General features: G+C 40.4%; 1 protein-coding gene across 2 annotated transcripts in view; it reads right to left on the minus strand.

Moving 5' to 3' along the window:
• LOC132832109 (dnaJ homolog subfamily C member 13) overlaps positions 1-20641 on the minus strand; it is a 134274-nt gene extending 113633 nt beyond the window's left edge. The window contains exons 1-2 of one of the 2 annotated variants that reach the window (XM_060849821.1): positions 20539-20641; positions 4680-4758 (exon numbers count right to left, since the gene is read on the minus strand). In XM_060849821.1, the coding sequence (XP_060705804.1) occupies positions 4680-4747 (68 nt within the window). In that variant the 5' untranslated portion in view covers positions 4748-4758; positions 20539-20641. Of the gene's footprint in view, positions 1-4679; positions 4759-18508; positions 18569-20538 lie in introns of those variants that run through there. The other variant, XM_060849822.1, reaches the window with a different exon arrangement.
• Between the last annotated feature and the right edge of the window lie 3692 nt (positions 20642-24333).

A 24333-nucleotide genomic window follows, 5' to 3' on the forward strand; every position in this document is an offset into this window, starting at 1 on the left:
CTCTTTGTACAGCAACAATCCCCAGGACCGTACCATTAATCTGCCAGGTGCTGGCAGGTGTGACAGATCGGATTGGGATATCTGGTCAGCATGGACAAGTTGGACCAAAGGGTCTGTTTCCATCCTGTACATCTCTATGACTCTGAAGTGTCTAAGTCCTGCCCTGATTTGTCTTACTGAAATGCTGCACCTCATGTGCCTACAGGTAACAAAATGATAGTGAGGGTTTTAAATTAAGTGACTTAGGTGAAGTCAGAGGTGTCTAATGAGAAATGAGACTTGATAGAGACGTTTGCAGGATTCACAAGAACCAGGTGTACATCGAATTGCGTAGTTTTTTTCAGAGAGCCACACGTACAATGAGTAATTGCCCATCCTTTATGATGTATACAGGAAAAAGGTGCTTTTTCAGGTTATTTTTCCACAGTCAACTAACTGGATATTAGATTTGACTTAATATTGGTTCACTGTTTCACTACAGAGTTGCCAAGCACACACAGATTCCTGTACTGGATAATGTTACAGGAACTCCTCCATTACCTTCCTTGCCTAAAGATCACAGAATCCCCAGTGTGGAACCAGACCATATAGCCCAGAGTTCAAACTGACCCTCCAAAGAGCATCCCTCCCAAACTCACTCCCTCTACCTTACCCCTGCATTTCCCATTGCTTACCCAGCTAGCCTGCACATCCCTGAACACTATTGGCAATTAGTGCAACCGACCCAACCAACCTGCATATCTTTGTTCATATACAGTGGCACAGTGGTTAGCACTGCTGCCTCACAGCGCCTGAGACCCGGGTTCAATTCCCGACTCAGGTGACTGTCTGTGTGGAGTTTGCACGTTCTCCCCGTGTCTGCGTGGGTTTCCTCCGGGTGCTCCGGTTTCCTCCCACAGTCCAAAGATGTGCGGGTCAGGTGAATTGGCCATGCTAAATTGCCTGTAGTGTTAGGTAAGGGGTAAATGTAGGGGTATGGGTGGGTTGCGCTTCGGGCAGGTTGGTGTGAACTTGTTGGGCCGAAGGGCCTGTTTCCACACTAAGTAATCTAGTCTAATCTAAAACATACTGTTGCTCCATTGGTTTGTAAAGCTCCATCAGTTTGCAAAGCTCCACTTTATTAGGAACAGTGAAATCTGCCAAACCATTAGGGAGTCAGGAATTACATTTAATTAACTACTGCAGACAACGTCCAACAAGTCTGTGAAACCAGTTTAACAATAGTACCCGATAGAAGAATGCGGTGGGCATTCTTCTATCTTAGAAATAACCACCGCAAATCATCTGACCTTTGGCATGTGAGCTGGCAATACAAAATCTCAGATAAAGTACTTCAATATGAACGTTCACAGCCATTCAGGGAACTTGCACATTTTTGTAAAAATGTCTGCCTCAGGTTGGACCAAAAGGAAGTTTGAAACTCATGGAAGTGAATGGCTACCGACAAACCACTTTCAAAAGTATATTATGTTCTTCCACATCTAAACTAGACTAGGGTGAATTTCAGGTGTTAATCCTCAACACAACATGGACATAAATTTATTTAACCAAATAAATTTTAACTTGTGAACATGGAGGCGATCATTCTTCCTCATCTGTTTAAATGATCACACAGAAGCTGTTTGCAGGCAGTCCAAAGTTAAACTTTCAACACAATCTATGAAGCTGATCCGTAATAGGCTAAGATACATTATGCAGCCAGATTGTGTAATGTGCTTCTAAAATTCACCTGAGAATCAAATTCCTAATTATTCAAGGAACAAGAAACTTCAACCTGCTAAATCTTTTGCTTTACAAGATGCTCACTTCACATTCAACTCAATGAACCATTCAAGGGGCCATGCCTTCCATGTGGGAAACCAGAAATTGTAAACCAGAGACAGAGACTACTATTTGTAAAAGAACTTCATCTTATTTGGTAACCACTTAATTTAAAAGCAGATGTGAAATATTACTCTTAATTAAAGTTTTCAAAATCTTGCTGCTGAATGATTTAAATAGGACACCCACTCAAAAGGTAAGGCAACCTTTTTCCATTCAAAAAGGATACTGATCAGTCTATAGGGAGAGAACATGCATTCTGTCCAGGGTGACTTTTAAGCATTTTGCCATTTAGCACCTAGTGATGCACCATGACCTAAACGTTTAAAATATTTAGTTATCCCCATATAAGATTCAATCTGTTAGCTGACAGGTAAATTATCTCGTTTTCCTTTTGCACAAAATGCCACCTGCAGAAGTCCCAGGACAGGTTTGTGACTTCAGTTCAGAGTTGTAGACCATGAGAATCCTCAAATATATCTTTGTAGCAGCAAAGTCCCATCGTTAGTCATTTATGCTGAGATTTTTAATCTCCAGAGTTACTTGAAGCCGTTTCACATGAAACTTGGTAATTCGACTCAAAACCTGAAATCTTGAGGATAAGTGCACTACTCACAACACTTGCGTCACACACCGTGCATAGTCGTGCTAAAGTTCATTTCTTTTAGTGGAGGGGGTACAGTGGGCAAGGAATTAAATCTCATTCTGGCCAACTTAAAATTGCTGCAATTCTGAACACAATGCAAATTTTCTGCACTCTAGCAAATCTATCAACATGTTTACATTTGTACAGTCTCCCACATCAGCAATACTAGTACATCCATTATGCAGTGACTTTTCAATCAACAATGACTTACACTGCATTTTTGAACAAGGCTCATACATACTTCCTGCCATTAAACAACTGTTTGCAGCTTTGTGAAAAACACTACAGGACTAGTTCCAAGTGATATTTGAGCACTTAAGTCACACAGTTAAGATGGTGGCTCATTTGGCCTTTCCAATGTAACAGCAGCTTAATTTCACTAAACATTTGCTGCAAGTATGTTTTCACCACTTTTTCAAGTAGATCACTCCAGACTTCAATAATATTTGATAAAAAGATGGTCGCTTAATTTTGCCTATATTCCTTTGCCAATTCAAAAATTTATTAGTTCATGTTTTGCCCAATGTACCAGAGGATTCAGTTTGACCTTGCTTGTTCTGTCAAATTCTCTCAGCTTTGAATATTTCACCCAACTCTCTCCCTACTCCCTCTATACCTCTCCCCCTCATCTTTAATTGTCAATGGAAAGCAATCACAATTTCTCCAATGTCCCCTTATAACGCAAAGTCCCTTACTCACCAGCATCATTTTCGTAAACCACCCCTGCACCCTTTCCAATACCTTAATATTCTTCAATACTGAAACTGAGGCGAGATGAGTGATTGGTACAGGTTCAGTATGACTTCCTTGTGTGCACTCAATGCTTTTATAAAGCCAAGTATCGCCATACCCTTTCTGAACAATCTTATCCTCCTGTTGTTCCAAATTTCAAAAGATTTCTTTGAGATCAACCACATCCCAATTCTGACAGTTATATTTATATCGCCTTTCCACATTGAAGTGATGTATTTTGAGAAGAACAAATTTGTATGCATTAAAATTATATCAATCATATATCTGCCCATTTTACCATCTAAGCTCTATTGCTGGTGAGAAAGACAGTTTCATTGTAATCAAACCAAAGGGAAAATAAAGCTAGAGTTCAGGATAGGTAACCACTTAATTCTGAAGAATATTGCTATAGACTGGAGCTTTGACAGGTAACGAGGGAACCAACACAAAGATGGAGAGTTATTTTTCACAAACTTTCAATTTCAGAAATGATAGCACAATATTGTCGACAGAATGATGGTTTGATTCGGAGTTCTTTAGAGGCACCAGCTTATTTTTGTTTCTTCACTCAAATGCTTGCTTGCAGGATACAGGATGTTAATGTGCACTGCACTGTCTGGTCCAGGTGTACTTTGTTACAGTCCTGTCTGGAGGCTGTCACAATCTTAACTCAAAGTTGCCTCGTGCCATTCTTTCAAATTATCCATCTCCAATGTTCCAAACAGTAACAGTCTTATATGGATAACGTGTACACCACACAATCCCATTTGATCATTGAATCCCTACAGCGTGGAAGCAGGTCATTCAGCCCATCAGGTCCACACTGACCTCTGAAAAGCATCCCACCCTGACCCACTCCCCTATCCTACCCCTGTAACCCTACATTTCTCCTGGCTAACCCACATAGCCAGGGCATTATGGGGCAACTTAGCATGACCCACTTTCCTGGGCATTATGGGGCAACTTAGCATGACCAAGCTACCTAACTTACACATCTTTGGACTGTGGGAGAAAACCCACAAACACATGGGGAGAATATTTAACTCCACACAAACAGTCGCTCGAGGGTAGAATCTAACTTGGTTTCCTGTGTTGTGAGGCAGCAGTGCTAATCACTAAGCCACCCAGCCAAGCAGCTGCTAGTTACAGACAAAAAGCTCTCTTGTTGCATTTCAACTCTAAAACAGTTCATAGCTCGAAAGTGGTCCTTTACACTATGAATAAAGTGCAAAAAGATTACATCTTGGTAACAGTAATTGCATGCCCAGAGTAACTGATTTTTATTTAGACCTCTTCAGCAATTGAGGAAGTGATAAAGCATTGAATAAATTGAACTCCCTTCTCCATAAAGTATCATGAAATCTTCAAATCCAACTGAAACCTGCCAAAGCAATTTAAAGTAACTCCAGACAAACTGCGTGAATTTTATACAAACAATTCAGAAATAGCCATTAGTCCCAATTTCAGAGTACACACTTACTTTCCTCTCCATGAATGTTTTGTGGTGTAGAAACAGGCCAAATCCTTGTTTTCCTTGATGATATTCATTTTAATGTGGCCTGAAAAATAAAAATGTTGAGAGAAAAATACTGATCATATCACACGTTGTTCACAGATATAAATTACAAGTGTACTGATAGAGTTCATGGTGGAATATGCATTCCTGATGAAGGGCTTATGCTCGAAACATCGAATTCTCTATTCCTGAGATGCTGCCTGGCCTGCTGTGCTTTGACCAGCAACACATTTGCAGCTCATGGTGGAATAAGTGACACACTGTCTTAAAAAGGACAAAAGTATTCAGTATAAGTGTACAATAACTGCTCGAAGGGAAACTGTACACAAAGTGATCTGTCACCTAAATACCACAGGATTTTACTGTTGTACATATGCTAGTGAGGAGCTTTTCTGTTGGTGAAAAGTTTTGTTTTGAAGCCAATATGAAGTTATTGACTTAAATATAACAGATAGAAGTGTCCCAGTTCTTCTATAGGTTCCAATGGAATTCCTTTGGTATGATAGTGGTTCCTTCAACACTTCCAAAGGCAGGAGGCCATTCTCTGTGGAGAGTGTCCACAGAGTTTACTAAAGATTTAAGAAAATGTCAAATGTAACAGTGTTTTTGTGAATTTGTTTCTGGTGATTTCTTACCCACTGCAAATAAGGGAATGCAATCTATCACAGATAATTGTATAGCATAGGACACCAGTTAACCCAATACGTCCATTAGTCCCACTTCAGTGCTCTTCCAAATGTGCTCTTTCCGCCAATGACCCAGTGATGTTTTTACTGCTGTAAATTATTATTATTCAATTTGCTTTTAAGAGATATTTTTGAAATTATTTTGGCTATTCTTCTAGCAGGCATTTCAAATTCAAATACTTAAAAAGCAGCGTTTCTGCCCTCTCTGCCAACTACATGAAATAAGAAAAGGGCTTTTGCCCGAAAAGTTGGATTTTCCTACTCCTCGGATGCTGCCTGACCTGCTGTGCTTTTCCAACACTACTCTAATCTTGACATAAAGAGAAGCCAACCCTTTTCTGTCAGTTAGCTCAAGTGTCAGGAGCTAGCACTATCAAAGCAAGATGCTGTATTTTCACACAAACCCACATGCAACAATAATTCTTATTCTTTGCACACGCTTCTTTCAATCACTTATCAGTCAGCAGGGACAATGAAGCACAGTTTACAAACAGGAAGCCTTCGTACTACTGCTGGTGATTAATGATAAGACCTTCCAACCAAAATTTACAGTACATCAATAAGCACCATTCCAAAAGGAAGGCAGCCTTAATCTGCACTTGAAGAATTTTCTCTCAGATGACTCAGTGATTCAGAGAATTTTGTTCAGAACGTTAGGTGGACGCCAGTTAGTAAGTAACTGCATCGTTACACCATGTTTCTGCACACAGTCCCAAACAAATCTGCAAATAATGACCCCTTTCAAATGCTGAAATCATCTGGAGGAATTCCAATCTAAATTTGAAGAAACTATCAGCTCTTAGTGTAGAAGCTAATAGCAATTGGGTTCACAATTTTAGACTAGAATTAAGTACAAAAAACTCCAGAACACTTGAACAAATCAGGATCCCCAAGATCGTTTTCCATTTTAGCACTTCAGCATTTATAGACCCTGGCTTAGGGAAACATGTAAACGATGCTCATTAAATTTAGGTCGCGTTAAGACAAAAACCCAAGACCTAGAAGTAGTATAATTGATGATTGTACAAGCAAATAAGACTAGGTCAAGTTTTATTGTTTCATTGTGGTATTTGTTGTCAGCACTCTACATCAAATCAACATGAACAGGATGCACAAGTCAGTTGATTCTGGAGTATAAACATATCTTCTCATCGTTCAGTGCAATTTAACTAATAATGCAAATCATAGAACAAAACAGTACAGCAAAGGAACAGGCCATTTGGCCCACCATGGCTGTGCCGACCATGATACCATTCTAATCCTACTTGCCTGCACAATCCTCTATTTCTCTATTCTCTGCCTGTTCATGTCTGTCTAAACGCCTCAAACATTGTTATCTTGTTATCTTACTTGCTCCTACCACCTCTTTGCCAGCACCAACTCCCTTCCCAGGCACCACTGCCTTCTCTATTTAAAAAAAAATCACTTTCCTCACATCTAAAAACTTTCTCCCTCTCACCTTAAACTAATGCCCTCAAGTATTTGACATTTCTACTCTGGGTAAAAGACTCTGACTACCCACCTATCTATGCCGTTCTTAGTTTTATATACCGCTACCTAGGTCAAAACTTAGCCTCCAAATTCTAGCGAAAACAAAGTTTGGTTAACTTCAGCTAATACATTAAATCCAAACACCATCCTGGTAAACCTACTTTGCACCCTCTCCAAAACCTCCCCATCTTTCCAATAGTGCCATAAACAGAACAGTACACAATACTCCAATGTGGCCTGACTAAAGTTTCAGCTTCAACAGGACTCGCCAACTTTTATTTTTAACATCCTAACCGATGAAGGCAAGCATGCCATATGCCTTCTTTCCTACCTTAGCTCCCTGCAAGTGACAACAAGAACTTGCACTCCAACATCCACCCCCCCCCAACCACATATCAACGCTAACAGTCCTACTGTTTACTGTATACTTTCCTCTTGCAATTCACCTTCCAAATTACATCCCCTCAAACTTGTCTGGATTAAACTTCATCTGCCATTTCTCCACCCAACTAATCTGTATCCTTTGACAACACACCTCACTCTCCACAACTCCAACAATTTTGCATCATCTACAGATTTACTAATAGGACCACCAACATTTTCATCCAATAATTTATACACATTACAAACAGGGATCCCAGCAGTTATCCTTGCAGAACATCACTGGTCACAGACCTCCAAAACAGAAAAACAACACTCCATAACTACCCTGTGCTCTATGACCAAGCTAATTTGTATCCAACTTACCAACTCACCATGGAGCTCATGAGACTTAAATCTTCAGGATCAACCTTGTCAAATGCCTTAGTAAAGACCACAGACAACACACTCCTAACTCTCAATCATTTTAGTAATTTTCTCAAAAAAAACTCATTTAGAGTCAGTCTTATAGATGTACAGCATGGAAACAGACCCTTCGGTCCAACCCGTCCATGCTGACCAGATATCCCAACTCAAACTAATCCCACCTGCTAGCACCCAGCCCACTCCCTCCAAACCCTTCCTATTCATATACCCATCCAAATGCCTCTTGCAATTGTACCAGCCTCCACCACATCCTCTGGCAGCTCATTCCATACACGTGAAAAAGTTGCCTCTTAGGCCTCTTTTATATCTTTTTCCTCTCACCCTAAAATTCTGCCCTCCCCTAATCAGGGAAAAGACTGTCTATTTATCCTATCCATGCCCCTCAATTTTGTAAACCTCTATAAAGGTCACCCCTCAGCCTCCGACACTCCAGGGAAAACAGCCTCAGCCTGCAAGGCTCACCAGTATATAATTTCCTGGGTTTGCTTTGTTTCCCTTCTCAGAAAAAAGGTACGTGGCTATTCTCCAGTCTTCTGGATCCCCACTTGTGGCTAAAAGAGGCAAAGATTTCTGTCAAGAGCCCAGCAATCTCCTCCCTTTCCTCCCTCATTTACTCAAATATCCCAGCAGGCCCTGGGAACCTAACTACCACATTAGTTTTCAAGGCACCCAACACCAACTCTTCCTAGCTAGTAACATCACCCCCCCCACCCCAAAATCAACCAGCTGCTCTCAATCTAATATTTCCAGGTCCTGCCTATAAAGTTATAATTAGCTATCCAAGTTAGCATTTTCACTGAAGGACCAGACCTCTCCTTATCCATAACTACCTTAAAAATTACAGTATCATGATCACTGTTCCCAAAATGCTCCCCCACTGAAATTTCAACCACTGAATCCCTCGCTTTACTATTCTGGAGGGTGACTATTAACCATAAACTGGACTAGCCATATAAAAACATTGGCTACAAGAGAAGATCAGGAGCCAGGAATGCTGCAGCAACTAACTAATCTCCAAAGCCAATGCGCCGTCTACAAGTCAAGCCAGGAGTTTAATGGACGAATGCAGCTCCAATAACACAAGACAAATGACACCATCCAGGACAAAACAGCCTTCTTTATTTGTACCACATGCACAAGCATCCACTCCCTCCACCCCAGATGCTCAGTAACAGTGAGCACCACATTCAAGATGCACTGCAGAAATTCAAAGACCCCAAACAAGCAGCTTCCAAACCCACAACCACTCAACTAGGAGGGGGGCAGGAGCAGCAGCTCGATGGGAACACCACTTGCAAGTTGCCTTCAAAGCATGACTTGGAAATATCTTGCTGTTCCTTCACTGTCACTGGGTCAAAATCCCAGAATTCCCTTCCTAATGGGATTTACCCACAGCACATGAGCTACAGTGGTTCAATCTGGCAGCTCACCACCTTCAAGGGCAACGAGGGACAGGCAATAAAGGCTGGTTATCCAGCAAAGCCCATGTTCCACATGCGAATAAAAGTGTCCATGGCGTATTTCCATTTTTTACGTCAAAATGGAGCATCCAATGCACTGCCCCCACTTCTCATGTGCTATCTCAAAATTCAACAACCTTCCTTTGAAGGAATGTTGGTTGCTAACTTTCAATAAATTTTATTTCGTTTTAGCTAATTTCAAATACCTGCCAAAACTAGACAGCTTCAGTTCTCGCCTTTTGAAATTAACATTAAATCATAACTTCTAAGGCCTCAATTTCTTCTCAGTATCTTTGTAGCTGCTCCCAGCCACCACAAGTATTTCTCATGCAATTGGCAGATTCACGAAATGAGCACACCATTCCTCCTGCCTGCTAGATGCCAGAGAGATTAGTGCACTTCATCTCCTGAATCGCATCGCTATATTACAATAGCAATTATATCTCAAAAGTTCATCATTGATCTTAAAGCCTTTTGGGATGTCAATGGTTCTGAAGGGTGCTACTTATAGCAGGATTGATAACTTGGAGCAAAGCAAAGCAATCTAGAGATCTTTAAAGCCTGCTCACAGCAAAACAAGAAAACATATTTAAACAAAACACGATAAAGGACAACAGCAGTGAAGGGTAAAGTTGTGAAAGAGAGAAAAAAAAAGGAGAGCCAGACAACTGACGGTTTAAACAAGAGGATCACCACACCCGAGGGGAGGGGTTGAGGAGAAGAGTCCTTCATGGTAACCTGAGTGCAGAAATTAAACCCCATTGTTGGTATCACTACATTACAAACCAGCCATCTAGCTAACTAAGCTAACAGACACTCCCTGACAGTACTGGCAGATAACTGCTGCAATATACTGTAAAGTTATATTCGACTGAAAAAGGCAACTAGCACCACAGTCTAGTGGCTGGCGCTGGCTTGTTTGTGATTGGACATTTCATGACATTTTAAGCAAGTGTTTGACTGGTTTCCCAAGCTTGCACTTCTTAACACTCAAGAAAAGAGGCTTTCCAAATAATTCACAAGTCAGCCCAAACGTGAATAAAATAAGCCGATCTTAAATTGTCATTGTATTTTTGTAAGTGTTAAGAACAATTTTGAATATTAAAATGTCGTCTATTTGGAAGTGATGTTATGTTTCTACAAAGATTAATTTATGGATTGAGAGAGAGTTTGGAAGGATTGTATATACAGCTGCTTATCAAAACACTATTGCTTAAAACAATGATGATTCAAACACAGCAAAGACAAGAGAAAAAAGTTAAATTGGGTAACCACAAACACCTCAAAAGCACGTTGTGTTTAATTCCACCAGCAGCAAAGAACTTGGTGAATGAACAAGTTTCCCTAACACATTGTTGCAATCCTGCCTTATTAAGCAGGGACCAACATTATGTCTCAACTTCAACATACACTGAACAGTTTTAAATGACAATTCTAATGTTCCACAGACAAAAGCTTTAAGATCAGTATGCTACTTAAATGTTTTGAAGGAAAATTTAAGTGAAACAGTGGTATAACAGATTGATAGAGTAAATAGCATAGAAAACTAACTGACACCAATCTGATAACTTTCCAGCACAAAGTCCAGGACAGTTATTGCAACACAAGCCAATCTGCCCTTGCACCAAAGTCTCCGATAAGCAGAACACAGCTTTCTTAGAACTACTGGATTTTTTTTTAAAACAGAAGATACCATTTAACAATAGAGATATATTTTTCTCTACTAGCTGCAAAGCAAATTGCAACATTAGAACAAGGTCTTGCATTATAAAGGGAAGGAGTTGTATTCACATGGCTCTTATGAAACACCAGAATATTTAAAACAGGAACCGGGTCCTCCAAAGACTGGATGCAGATGTCAAAAAAGCATGTAATAAACCATGCCTAAGTTAAGAGGACTTGAAAGAAGTGCCCAGAAAACTAAAATAAGATTGTGCTTGTTTCATCATTGCTTCCCTTTAGACAAGCAGATTAGAAAAATGTTCATGAGATCCTGGCCACTGGGTTACAAGGCAAGCCACATTCATACTGCTAAATAAGTACATAAATAGGAAAGGTTTAAAGGAATAGGGACCAGGAGCAGGCAGGTGGAACTAGTTTAATTTGGGATTATGCTTGACATGGCCTGGTTGGACCAAAGGGTCTGTATGCAAGCTTTGTGAGCAATCGTCTCATCTCAGATGGTACTGCATGAAGATCACAAAACTTAGATATCCTTGTGATATGAAATAGCAATTAAGTATCACCAATACTTAGTTATGGAGACATAAATCATGTGATTTGTGCTCTGATGCACATAAGATATTTAAACTTTGGTTAGAAGCTACCAAAAAGTATTGTGTATTTAGCTGAGCAATTCAAATTCGAATACACTCCACAGAGTGATCACACTGAATTGAAAAAAAATTGACAGAACAGCTCAAAAAAAGAGGAATGCCCTCTTGCTCATCATACTTTACTACATACCGGGGAATCGGATCCCACCAACCGAAGCTCTGAGTATTACCAATAGTTTAAAAAAAAAGAGAAAGCGATCAAAACTAAAACCTTACAGAGTCATTAGTTTAACCAATGTAAATTAGAAGGGATATCTGAAATAAACTGAATGGTCACTTGGAGAACAAAGAATAAATAGAGAATCTTGATATTACTTTTTTGAAAAGATTATGCTTTATCAGAAGATAGTGCAAATGTTCAAAATCTCTGAAAACAATACAAATCAATGTTTGATGAAGACATTTGCCCTGAAAAATACAGAATCAAGTTTTCTTTAAAAAAAGGCGAACAAGCTGAGTGCGTACAGGATTTCAATTTTGTTTCAACTGTCAAGCAAATAACAGACTTTTATTGCACTTTTGGGTAAAACCTCACCTACATATTTCAATTTAATTGAGCTACTCTGATGGCAAACATGGAGTAATAGAAATTGCACATTTTGTCTTTCAATGACCCTTTAAACATGCCCATTAGACTGGTTATTAACGTTTGATTCCAGTCGGATCAGTGGACAGATTTTGAGGAAATGTAAGTACAACAAGCAGTACCTTTTCCCTCACTACAGCAGCTGACTGACTTGTTGAGTGCTCCCCAACATTATGCCATGGTGATGGAAATTTTGGCTGGACAAAAAACATTTGATCTGTGCTCATGGAGAAAAGATAGTGACTAACAATGGCCACTCTCCTTGGGAAGAGTTAGCAATGGAATCACTCAGAATTCAGTGTTCCGATTGTTATTTATCTTTATTAAAAACTTGAATAAAGACCCTTAAGGAACCGTGTGTACAAATTCGCTGTTTCAAAGATACATGTATGTATAACAAACTTGGATGAGAAAACTATATTAAAAAGGGAGGTTTAGAAGCACCGGAGAAATGCTTGGCAATTCATTATTTAATCAACCCAGGCTTTAGTACACAAAGCTCTAAAGGTTCATGAACTGTATGCGAAAACACTAGGTTTTATTGTCAGTTTGGTTAAATACAAAAGAATACACTCAGTTTTGACTCTCATATGATGGGTGTCAGAGGCTCTCGAAGTTTCAGAGAAGTGTGAGTAATTCAATTTAATAACTGCCATTTACTACAAAGAAAACGGAAGAGGTTTCATTTAAGTATTTTAAAATTGAATATAATAAAAGGATTAGATCAAGTCTGTGTGGATAGGAGATTCAGTAAACATAGAATTTAGTCATTAGGACTAATCATTTTTCAGACTGACTCTCAGAACAAATTTCCAGCACATGCAGTGAGTGTTGCATCCACTTTAAGCAGTTAAATGTCCCCCTAAAAGAACTCCAATCCTCCAGAACTTGTTTGATCACTTTCAGGGTAAAAAAGTGAAATTTCCCACAGGAAGTTTCCTAATTTGGCACATGATGTCTAGCAAGTTTTGAAAGGATTTGTACCTCAGGTTGAGGTCCTGCAATGTAGGTTTGCTCGCTGAGCTGGAAGGTTGAGTGACAAAACATCTGAAACCATACTAGGTAACATCAGTGAGCCTCCGGTGAAGCACAGGTGTTATGTGCCATTTTCTGTGTTTAGATTTCTTTGGGTGTTTGATGTCATTTCCAGTTATTTTCTCAAAATGAGACATAATACCAGAGGTTCATTGACGATGTTACCAAGTATGGTGGTGAAACATCTGAAACTGAACCTTCCAGCTCAGCAAGCAAACTTACATCTATGGTTTTTGTCCCCCAAAATCTTTTTCACATATCCCACAAGATTCTATGTCTCACGGGTAAGTCTTGGTGTTAGTGCAGGATACTGGTTGGTCCATTCCTAGTTCTCTCTTAATAGGTTAGTAATAGGTTTTTCTCATGAATTGTTCCAATCATCTGAAAAGGGACCATGGCCAAAAAAAGGCAGTAAGGCAGGTGAAGAAAGGAATGGAGCAATACTACTGCAAAAATTAAGATACAACTCAGACCAACCTAGAAAAGTAAAGCAAATCTGCAAACATATTTCAGAAGATGTGTCAAAGTAGGGTGGTGATTAAAACTATCTTTGATCATCTTTAATATCAAGTGACAATAGAAAGAGGGTGGAAGGAAAGTTTTTTTTTGAAAACGTGCTGGAAAATTCCCAATGCACAATGAAGCACTGGATGTGGTTCTGGAGAATGAAATAAGAAGTTGAATGTGCTTCACAGCTAATTTCAGACATTGAAATTTAAGGTGGGGAAAGAATAAGGATACAGTATAATCAGCATAGATTTCAAAAGGGAAAGTCTTGCTTAACTAACTCATTCAACGTTTGACAATGTTAATCCAGATTATGTGATTTCTCTGGGATTTCACAAAGGCCTTCAATAAAATGCCCCATAATAGACGAATGAATAATTTCACAATATGTAAATTCAGTGGACAAATCCCAGAATAGACTGCCATTTGACTTTTTTTTTTAAAATTCATTGGATGTGTGCGACACCAGCTGGGTGAACATTTATTGCCTTATTCTAAATACCCACAAAACTTCAAGATAAGCTTGATGGTGGGAATAAAGAATAGTTTTTTTTTTAAAAAAGTTTAGAGTCTCTACAGTATGGAAGCAGGCCCTTCAGCCCAACAAGGCCACACTGACCCTCCAAACAGTAACCCACCCAGACCCATTCCCCTACCCTACATTTACCCCTCAACACGTTCTCCCCGTGTCTGCGTGGGTTTCCTCCGGGTGCTCCGGTTTCCTCCCACAGTCCAAAGATGTGCGGGTCAGGTGAATTAGCCAAGCTAAATTGCCCGTAGTGTTAGGTAAGGGGTAAATGTAGGGGTATGGGTGGGTTGCGCTTCGGCGGGTCGGTGTGGACTTGTTGGGCCGAAGGGCCTGTTTCCACACTGTAAGTCTAATCTAATGCACCTGACAGGATGGGCAGTTTAGCATGGACAATTCACCAGACCTGAACATCTTTGGATTCAGAATGACAGATGATTGGATATGATGCGCCACAAGAATTAATGTTGGCACCACTATTTACAATTTACATTGACAATTTTCACTGAATCAAATGCACAAATTAAGCAATTGCGTATGACACCAATACTGAGGGAGTACTATAATAAATTATGAACAAACTTAGAACGGGCAAATAATAGACAAGTGAAATTCAACACAATGAGATTGTAAAATGTTGTTGAAAGAATAAGGGAATGCCTTCTTATTTGAAGGTGCAAGTTTAGTTTGAGTCCAGAACAAATACAAAGTTACACTACAGGTTAGTATAGCCATAAAAAAAATCCAGCATCGGGCTTTATTTCTGAAGGAATAAAAATAGAAATGAAAAGCAAGATAGTTTTGCTAAGATTGCCCTGAACCTTAATTAGACCACACAAATACATTGTGCCAGTCTGGTGGCTACATTATGTGAAGGATATGGAGGCGCTGGTGAAGACAGAAGATTTACTAGAACGATTCTAAAAATGCATGCCTATTCACATGACGAAAGAATTAGCAGGGGAGAGAACACTTGCTTTCAGGAAGAGTATAACTAGAGAATATAGATTTCAGAGTCACAAAGAAATCCAAGAGGCAATCTCAAAAAACTTCACAGAGTAAGAATTTAGAATTCGTCAGTACAAGAAGTGGTTGAAATGGATAACACTTAAGGGGAAATCAGACAACAGATGAGAGGAGGCATGGCAGTGTTCCCACCTCTGGCCAGAAGACTCAGTTCAAGTCCCACCTGTTTTGGTGTGTCATAACATGTCTGAACAGGCTGACTGAGATAACTATGAGGAAGAACAAATAGTTGTCAGGGAGATAGACTCGGTGGGACAAATGGTCCATTCCTGTTGCGTACATCTTGTTATTCGCAGGGATTAGATTAGATTATTTAGTGTGGAAACAGGCCCTACAGCCCAACTAGTTCATACTAACCCTCCGATGAGTAACCCACCCAAACCCATCTCCCTCATGCACCTAGAACTATGAGCAATTTAGCATGGCTGATTCACCTAACCTGCACATCTTTGGACTGTGGGAGGAAACTGGAGCACCCGGAGGAAACCCACGCAGACACGAGAAGAAAGTCTGTGTGGAGGTTGCACAGTCGCCCGGGGCTGGAATTGAACCTGGGACACTGGTGCTGTGAGGCAGCAGTGCTAACCAGTGAGCTACCGTGCCACCCCATATTACCTTTACAGAACAGCAAAACACAAGCTGAATACAAATAACCTAGGAGAATGGGATAATAAAAAAAGAAAATAACAGGGATAGGGAGGGGGTTAAGCAAGTGAGAGAAAGTGGGAACATAATACCAGGTTGTCTAAATAGGGAGAGGGCTGTACTAAACCTGTATTGGGATCAAGCCAAGATAGCGACCAAAGTTTCAGTGGAGGTGCATGGTGGGAACAGTGATCATAATTATGCAAGTTTTAAGATAGTTAAGGATAAGGATAAGACTATTCCTCAGGCAAAAATGCTGAACTGAGGGAAGGCAGATTACAACAGCATTAGACAGGAACTGGAAAAATTAGAGATTGGAAACAGCTGCTTGAAGTTCGAGGGAGACATAGGAGCCTTTTAAAGGCCAGTTGATCAGAGTTCAGGACCAGCATGTTCACGTCAGCATGAAAGAAAAGGATAGTAAGATCAGGAAACCCTTGACGATGAGATATTGAAAACTTCAACAAAAGTGAAAAAGGCAGTATATTCAAGTTTCCTGAAACTGAAAATCAGACAAGGCCCTTGTGGAATATAAAGGAAACAGAAAAGAACTTAACCAAGGACATTTGGGATTAAGGAGAATCCCAAGACATTTTATATGTATATTCGGAGCAAAGAGGGTATCTATGGAAACGGTAGGTCCACTTGAGGACAAAGGACAGAATTTATGCATGGAGCCAGAGAAAATGGGTGAGGCCCTTAATGAGTATTTTCCATTGCTATTCACCAAGCAGAAGGACATAAATGACAGTGAAGGTGCCTTGAAAAACAAAGTAGATAACTCCCCAGGGTCTGATGGGACCGATCCCAGGATACTGAGGGAGGCAAGGGAGGAGATTGTTGGAGCCTTGTGAAGAGATCTTTGTATCCTCCTTAGCCATAGACAAGATCCCAGAAGCCTGGAGAACAGCCAATGTTGTTCCTTTCTTTAGGAGGGCAACAAGGATAATCCACAAAATTCTAGGCCAGAGAGCCTTATGTCAGTGGTAGGGAAATTATTGGAGGTGATTCCTAGGGACAGATTTGTAGCTAGCGTGGAAAGTTGTTAAAGGATATAGCAGGATAAAAAGCTGGGCAGAGAAATGGCAGATGGAATTTAACCCAGACAAGTGTGAACTGATGTATTTTGGGAGGTCAAATACAAGAGGAAAGTATGCAGTAAATGGCAGGAAGCTTAAACGGGTTGATATACAGAGATATATTAGGGTGCAAGTTCACAGCTTCTGAAAGTGACAACACAAATGGATAAGGTGGTAAAGGCGGCATACACATGCTTGCCTTCACTGATTGATGCATTAAATATAAAAGTTGGCAAATGATGTTGATGCTGTAAAAAAAGTTAGGTCACATTTGGACCAGTGCACACAGTTCTGGTCATTACACTAAAAAGGAAGGACATGGAGGCTTTGGAGAGTGCACTAAAGATGTTTATTAGAACGTTGCCTGGATTGGAGTGTCTGAGCTAAAAGAGGTGGGGAAACAAACACGAATCATTTTCACGAGAGCATCAGAGGCTGAGGGCCAACCCTCAGATGTATATAAAATTATGAGAGGGACCAATAGGGTGGATAGTCAGAGTCAGAGGAGGAAGTTCAAAGGATATGTGCAAGACAATGTTTATTTCCCCCAGACAGAGGGTGGAGGTGCTTTGAATATGCTGCAAGGGAGGTGATAGAAGCAAATTCAATAGCAATGTTTAAGAGATATTTAGACAGACACATGAACAGGCAGGGAATAGAAAGATATAGACCACATGCAGGCAAATGGGCCAGAGTCTGTTGCTATGTTGTATTTTTCTGTTTAAAAGAGCAATACCAAAAGAGTTGGTAAATAGTACAAAAATAAATTCAATCAACGGTGAGGGTGAGCAGGGACCAATAAGATGATCAACTGGTGGATTAAAACAACATGGCTGAGGTATTAAATGAGTATTTGTCCTGTTTGAACATGATATCAACATTACACAGAAGTAACACAATTATAATCAATGCTTTGCACTTAACAGAATCTGACTAGATTGAACAAACCATAAGTTATACAAATAAATGAGCAAAATTACAAAATCACTGGACACAGGACATCAACGCTAGCATATCTCCAGTTATAATAGTCAAAATGACAATTTTCCAGATAACTTTAGGAAGCATCGAATCAACTTCAATCTAAACTTATTTTGAACCATTTTGATGACAAGAATTTCTCAAATTCAAAGGACGAAAAGAATTAGTATTTGGTTGATGAAATTTACACAGTATTTCACATAAAATTGAAGATTAAAATTAAGAAGCATGTTTTGACATTTCAACCCCTTGCACACAGCATACTATGCATTAAAAAGGTGAAACCCTACTGATGATATTAAAGAATTATCTGACAGTCGTATTCACTTTTGCAATCCATTGCCAGATTGAGGTTAACACTTCATATTCATAAACGAGCAAGTCAAGTCTTTCGACTATCAAAATTCCTAAATGGAAACAAAGTTCAAAATCAATAACCCATCAGTTTCTATATACCCAGCTATGAGCACCACCAGAACCTGGTGCACTGAAGTAGATTTGATTAGCTTTTTAAAAAAAATGCACTAACAGTCTGCTTCAAACATCAACAACTACAAAATCAATTATAACAAAACAGTAAGAAATACAATATACTCCTCAGAGCTGAGAAGGAACCCATTCAGCTCACCACATCTTTGCTCCTTGAAAGACCATCTGATTAGTACAACTCCCTCGTTCTTTTCCCACTGCCCTAGCAATTCCCTTTTGAAGGTTACGATTGATTCCATCTCCTTCTCAGGAATTGCATTCCAGATTGCAACAACTCAGTTCAGAATGAAAGTTTTATTTTGCCTCCCTGAATCTTTTGACAGTGATTTTACTCCACCCTCTTGTTACTGCCAGTGAAAGTTTCTCTCTAGCCATCTTCAGAAAAGCTTCAAAAAAAAAGTTAACATTATTACTTTTTCCCCCCCGCCCCCACACAGGAGAAAGTCCAATCTCCTCCAGGCTCTCCAATCATCTGAAGTTTTTTTTCTCCAGTACTTCTACACTTTTGCCAAGCATTTAGTTCCTCCCTGAACTGTGGTGCCTAGAACGTTAAGTAATAGGCTGAGTTTTTAAGCAGTGATGTATTGTAGAATTAGGAAAACTTCCTTGTTTTGTACTGCATGCATATTTATAAAACCAAGGATCACATCTAATTTGTTTTTAAAAAAGGCATGCAACGAGTCCTGCTACCCTTAAAGAATTGTTTATGCTGACCCCACAAGCCTGTTCCTACACTGAAAGATTAGCCACTTCATTTTTGCCACCTCTCTGCAGGCTTCCTTGCAAAATGAATCACTTCACACCTTTACATTATATTGCTTTCAGCATTTACCCATCCTTTCACCAATTCCATTATGCCTTCCCAAAGATGTGCTGCTATCCATTGTTTACTACTTTTCCAAATGTAGTCACCCACAAATTAAATTTATGTCCCTCATACACAATCCCAGGTCTCCACATATTAAAGCTCAAAATTAAATCAATGTTGTAGAAAATAGTTTCTACTACGTTTTCATCCTTTTTTTGAGAAGTATTTTAAAAGTAATCCATTCAGATGTGTTTTAACACCTCAGCAGCAGGTGGGACTTGAAGCCAGGCCCTCGGCTCAGAGGTGGGCACACTATAACCTGCACCTCAAGACATCCAATTTGATTTTTGCTTCAAGACAACTCTAAAAAACCATGGGAGGAAAGACAAAAATGACAGTATGACATGTAAAGACTGGGAGAAAGACATAGGTTGTGGAGAAAGGGGAAGAAAGCAACATAAAAGGGACACATCGTAAAGATATGGAAGGAAGGAAAAGTTTAATCAATGTTTAAGCAGACTTTAACCAAAAAGAAAACAATTCTTTTTTCTAAAAGAAACCAAACAAACAGAGTGCAGTGCCTTTCAACTCTACATCATGTAATTCTATATCATGTATATCACTGTCTGATAAATAGAAGTTAACAATTCACATATGAAACACACAACCTAGAATGACTTCCAGCATCAAATGAGGGCCACATCTGCAAGCTCCAGGTGGATATTAACCCATGATACTATTCAAAAGGACAGAAAGTTCCACTGGTGCCTGGGCAAACAATTCCCTAAGCTGCATCACCAAAACATAAACTCTAATTTACCACACTGCTACTTGCTACAATCCTCACTGCATGCAGTTTGGCTATACAGGTTTGCTTACATTAGAAAACTGTTACAGCACAGAAGGCAGTGAAAGTTTCAACACTAATGCCCAGACACACATACAGCACTAAACTCCTTCCTTTCTAAACTGGTAGAATTGAATAATTTTCCTGAGTTTCTCAACACAAACACTGAGATCTGAGCCTGAACTAAAGAGGGGAGGGAGCCAGGGGCAGAAAGGGGTCAGCGAAAGGGGTGAGGGGTCAAGGGAGCAGAAAGGATAATGGGGAAGGTGAGGGTGCGGGGAGGAGGGGTGGGGGTGGGGGAGGAGGAGGAGGGGGTGGGGGTGGGGGTGGGGGAGGGGGAGGAGGAGGAGGGGGTGGGGGTGGGGGTGGGGTGGGGGGTATCCGATGGGGGAGGAGGAGGGAGCCGGGGAGGAGGAGCAGGCGGCGTGCGGGGGTGGTGGGTCTAAGGAGGGGCGCCCGTCCCCCTGCTCCGAGAAAGCTGTACCGACATGAACCCAGCTCCGGCGATGGTTACCTATCGGCCTGTGTGGTGAGAGGGAGAGGGGGAAGGTACGCCTCCGGGTATAAGTGCGGTCCGCTCCGCTCTCTCCCCTCCCTCTCCTAGGAAGCTGCCATTTTCAGACAGTCCACACTGCGCGTGCGCCACCACCGTCACGGGACCGTCGCCTGACCCGACCGGAAGTTTCGTATATTGTCAGCGACGGAGTGAATGAAGCGTCATTTTAAAGGGACGCCAGGGCAGGTGAGTTGTTGGATATTAGACAGAGAGCAGTATCAGAACTGTGTAAATGTTTATTGTTATAGTAATTGTTCAGCTGCTGGATTTATAGTTTTCTTCTCAGACTGATTTCTGCAGAAGTTAAAAAGACAGTTTTATTTTTGATGGGCTTTGTTGTATTCCAGGAGTAAACATTTTATTTTCTCGAAATTTCCCTAATTATAATGTCACCATAAGACAGAGGAGTGGGAGTAAGGCCATTCGGCCCATTGAGTCCATTCCGCCATTCAATCATGGCTGATGGGCATTTCAACTCCACTTACCCGCGTTCTCCCCGCAGCCCTCAATTCCTCGAGACATCAAGAATCTATCAATCTCTGCCTTGAAGACATTTAGTGTCCCAGCCTCCACTGCACTCTGCGGCAATGAATTCCACAGGCCCACCACCCTCTGGCTGAAGAAATGTCTCCGCATTTCTGTTCTGAATTGACCCCCTCTAATTCTCAGGTTGTGTCCACAGGTCCTAGTCTCCTCGCCTAACGGAAACAATTTCCTAGCGCCCAACCTTTCCAAGCATGTCATACTTGAAGAAATAACTATCTAGTTCTATGTTCAATCCCTTGATCCAGGGTGGATATTGGTTAGCAACACTAAAACAGTAGTTGAATTCTTCAGTGAAGAAGCTGTTGAGACTGGGTCGTTAAATATATTCAAGGCTGAAATAGATTTTTAATGACGAGGGAATCCATGGTTATAGAAATGAGGAAGATTGAGTCAGCTATGACTAATTGAATGACAAAGTACATTCAATGGGCTGAATGAGCTACTTCTGTTCCTGCATCCTATGATCATATGTTTTATTTTCTAAGTTGTATAGGGTTTGGGGGGATCAGGGTCTAGCTTCTGTGCCTGTTTAGTTAGGCCATAAATGTAAGCTGGTTGTTTTTTGTTTTTGATTCATTCAGCTAAGGTGCTTGTTGTCACTGAGCTGGAATCAAGGGGGGACCGGGGAGAAAAACTTGATGGTGTATTTGTCAGAGTAGGTGAGTTGTAGAGGAGTGTGTGTTTCAAAGAATAAGTACACACATTTAACACTAAGCAGACAGCTTGGAAGCATTGCATTTTATAATGGAATGTTGAAATTACATAATGTATATGTGAGTGACTGTCTTGAATCCCTGTGATCTATCAGAGCTTTACACATTGTTCCTCTATCCTGCAAGCATCTGTGCATGTTATTTGAGTTGCAACTAAAGCAAAACACTATGTCCACAATGGACTTTAATTTCCAGAGTGACCCTTGATGAATTCCTCTGTCCTGTGATAATTTTACCGACTGATTAGATCACTCAATTACACTCACTTGAGACATAAAACAGCATTTCACAATAAAAGGTTTTGTAGTTTCACAATCTCAACAAAAAAATATTAAAATCTCAAATTGTTGTGTTATTGTTCATGGAGACAGTAACATCTGGGATGAGAGTAGAGACTCTGGGATGAGGACAAGAACTTGGAGTCACAGTCCCTTTGAATTTAGTCTTACAGAAGGAACATAGATCAATTGATAATCCTTCTCCCAGTGCCACCACCTTCACTCACATCCCCCTGCATCCTCCATTTTGCCCTCTCTTCTCCTCTTCTCCCACCTCACCATCCATCCCTTCTTTACCACTTTATCCTTTCCTTCCACTTGCTTGCCACTCTACTCCCTTTTACCCTTCTTTCCACTGTGTCCTTCACTTCCTTCCCTCTTCCCCCATTGTTATTCTGAAACCATTTAGGAAGTACATGTATGGGTGCATATGTCTGGTGATAAGTAAAGTTGCCATGGCTCCACAGTTTCAGTAGCGAGACACAGCTAGTGGTGAATTTGACCTGAGGATCACCACACCTTTGGGGCAAGGCTGAGAACGTGGGATCTTAATGGTGGCCTCAACCAATGTGGAAATTGAACCTGTGCTGTTGGTGTCACACTGCATCGCAAACCAGCTGCCAGCCAACTGTTTAACCATCTCCATATGTATTCATATGTTTCTAAAATGCCACTCATTCACTACTATTCTATGTATCACAGCTGTTGTTTTTTCCTTCTGTTACATTTGCTAACAATCTATCAGTTCACAACCCATGAGGTGATCAGGGGAAGACTATTATGGTGTCCAATACCATGCAGTGTGAAATTGATGCAAGCTTTTTGATTGGATGATCTTGGGCAAATAGGCAAGCAGCTGGGGCTCAGCTAGAGACTGCAGCAACAGTGTCACTTGTACTGGTTCCAATTGCACAGCCCAACAACTCTTGGAATTGTTTTCCTCTACATGTCAGTGTACATAAAGGATTTGCAATCTGACTCCAAATTTGGCATACTGTGGGCCAGAAATAATCCGGTGACCCAAGATGCATCACAAAAACAGGTTTACATGTCGTGGAACACTGTCAAAGCAAGTCCACGTCATTTGCAAGGGAGAAATTGCAGTAGTTGAAAAGGTGAATACAAAGGCTGAACCTGGAAAAAGAGATCAGGAGAAGGGTATTGCTAGTGCTTAAAGGAACTGATCGACTGTTACTGAGGCTCTTGGGTCCAGGCCATTCATATTGTAAGCAGGCATTCTACAGAAGAATGCCCTTGTTGTGAGGTCCATGCCAATAGACTTGGGTTGATTGGGAGCAGATGCTGAATTACAAAGCTGCAATTTTTCCTCAGTAAGTTAAGAGCTCTGAGCAACTTTGTGGCGGAAATTAGTCCTTTTATAATCTAGGAAATGATCTGGTGACAACAGTAGGAATTTGGCTTAAAAGTTCTATATACTGGTTGCTTAATATTTACTGATACAAAGTATTCAGAAAACAAAAAATGCAAAGGAATAAGGGAAATAGGATGACTGTACTGATTAGGGAAGCATTGGAGTGTTGGACGGAATGAATGTTTCTGTGGGGTAAGGATGGAATCCATTTACTTAGGAGGTAAGCAGCATAAAGTGTCTTATCACATGCTTGGGCCTTCAATTTCCCAGAGAGAGTTAAAAGAACAAATCTGCAGGGAAATCAGAGATGTGCAAGAATAGTTAAGTAGCGATAATGGGGAACTTCAAGATTCATATATTGATTTGGGATGATGTTCGAATAAAGGGAAAGGCGGGGGAGGACTTTGTGTTCAGGAGAACTTAATTGACCAGTATGTTCTTGATCCAATCTTAAAGGAGTTATCGCCGGGTGTGGGGCTGGGGAGTAAAGTGGACCAAATGTCTGTGAGAACACTTGAGTATGAGCGAGCATTGAATCATAAGGCTTAGATTAGTAATGGAGAATAAGAGACAGCCTGGAGGTTTGCAATCACTCATTTTTGCAGTTTCATATTTTTGCATTTCCACTTCTGCTCTGCTCTTGATTTTAGAAGAATCAACTAAATTGAATTTTTGAAATAACTTCATAGAAATTGATTTAAAGCCAAGGATGATTGTGCTTTGGCTAAGTCAAGTACTTAATTATGTAATCGATTGTAATATTATAAAGAGTGGATTTTGTATTTTTCCAAGGACTACTTAGATTTGTTTTCATGCTGGTCAAAGCAGGTTGCTTTCACAGCTG

The sequence above is a fragment of the Hemiscyllium ocellatum genome, chromosome 34 (assembly GCF_020745735.1).
Source record: "Hemiscyllium ocellatum isolate sHemOce1 chromosome 34, sHemOce1.pat.X.cur, whole genome shotgun sequence".
Lineage (NCBI taxonomy): Eukaryota > Metazoa > Chordata > Chondrichthyes > Orectolobiformes > Hemiscylliidae > Hemiscyllium > Hemiscyllium ocellatum.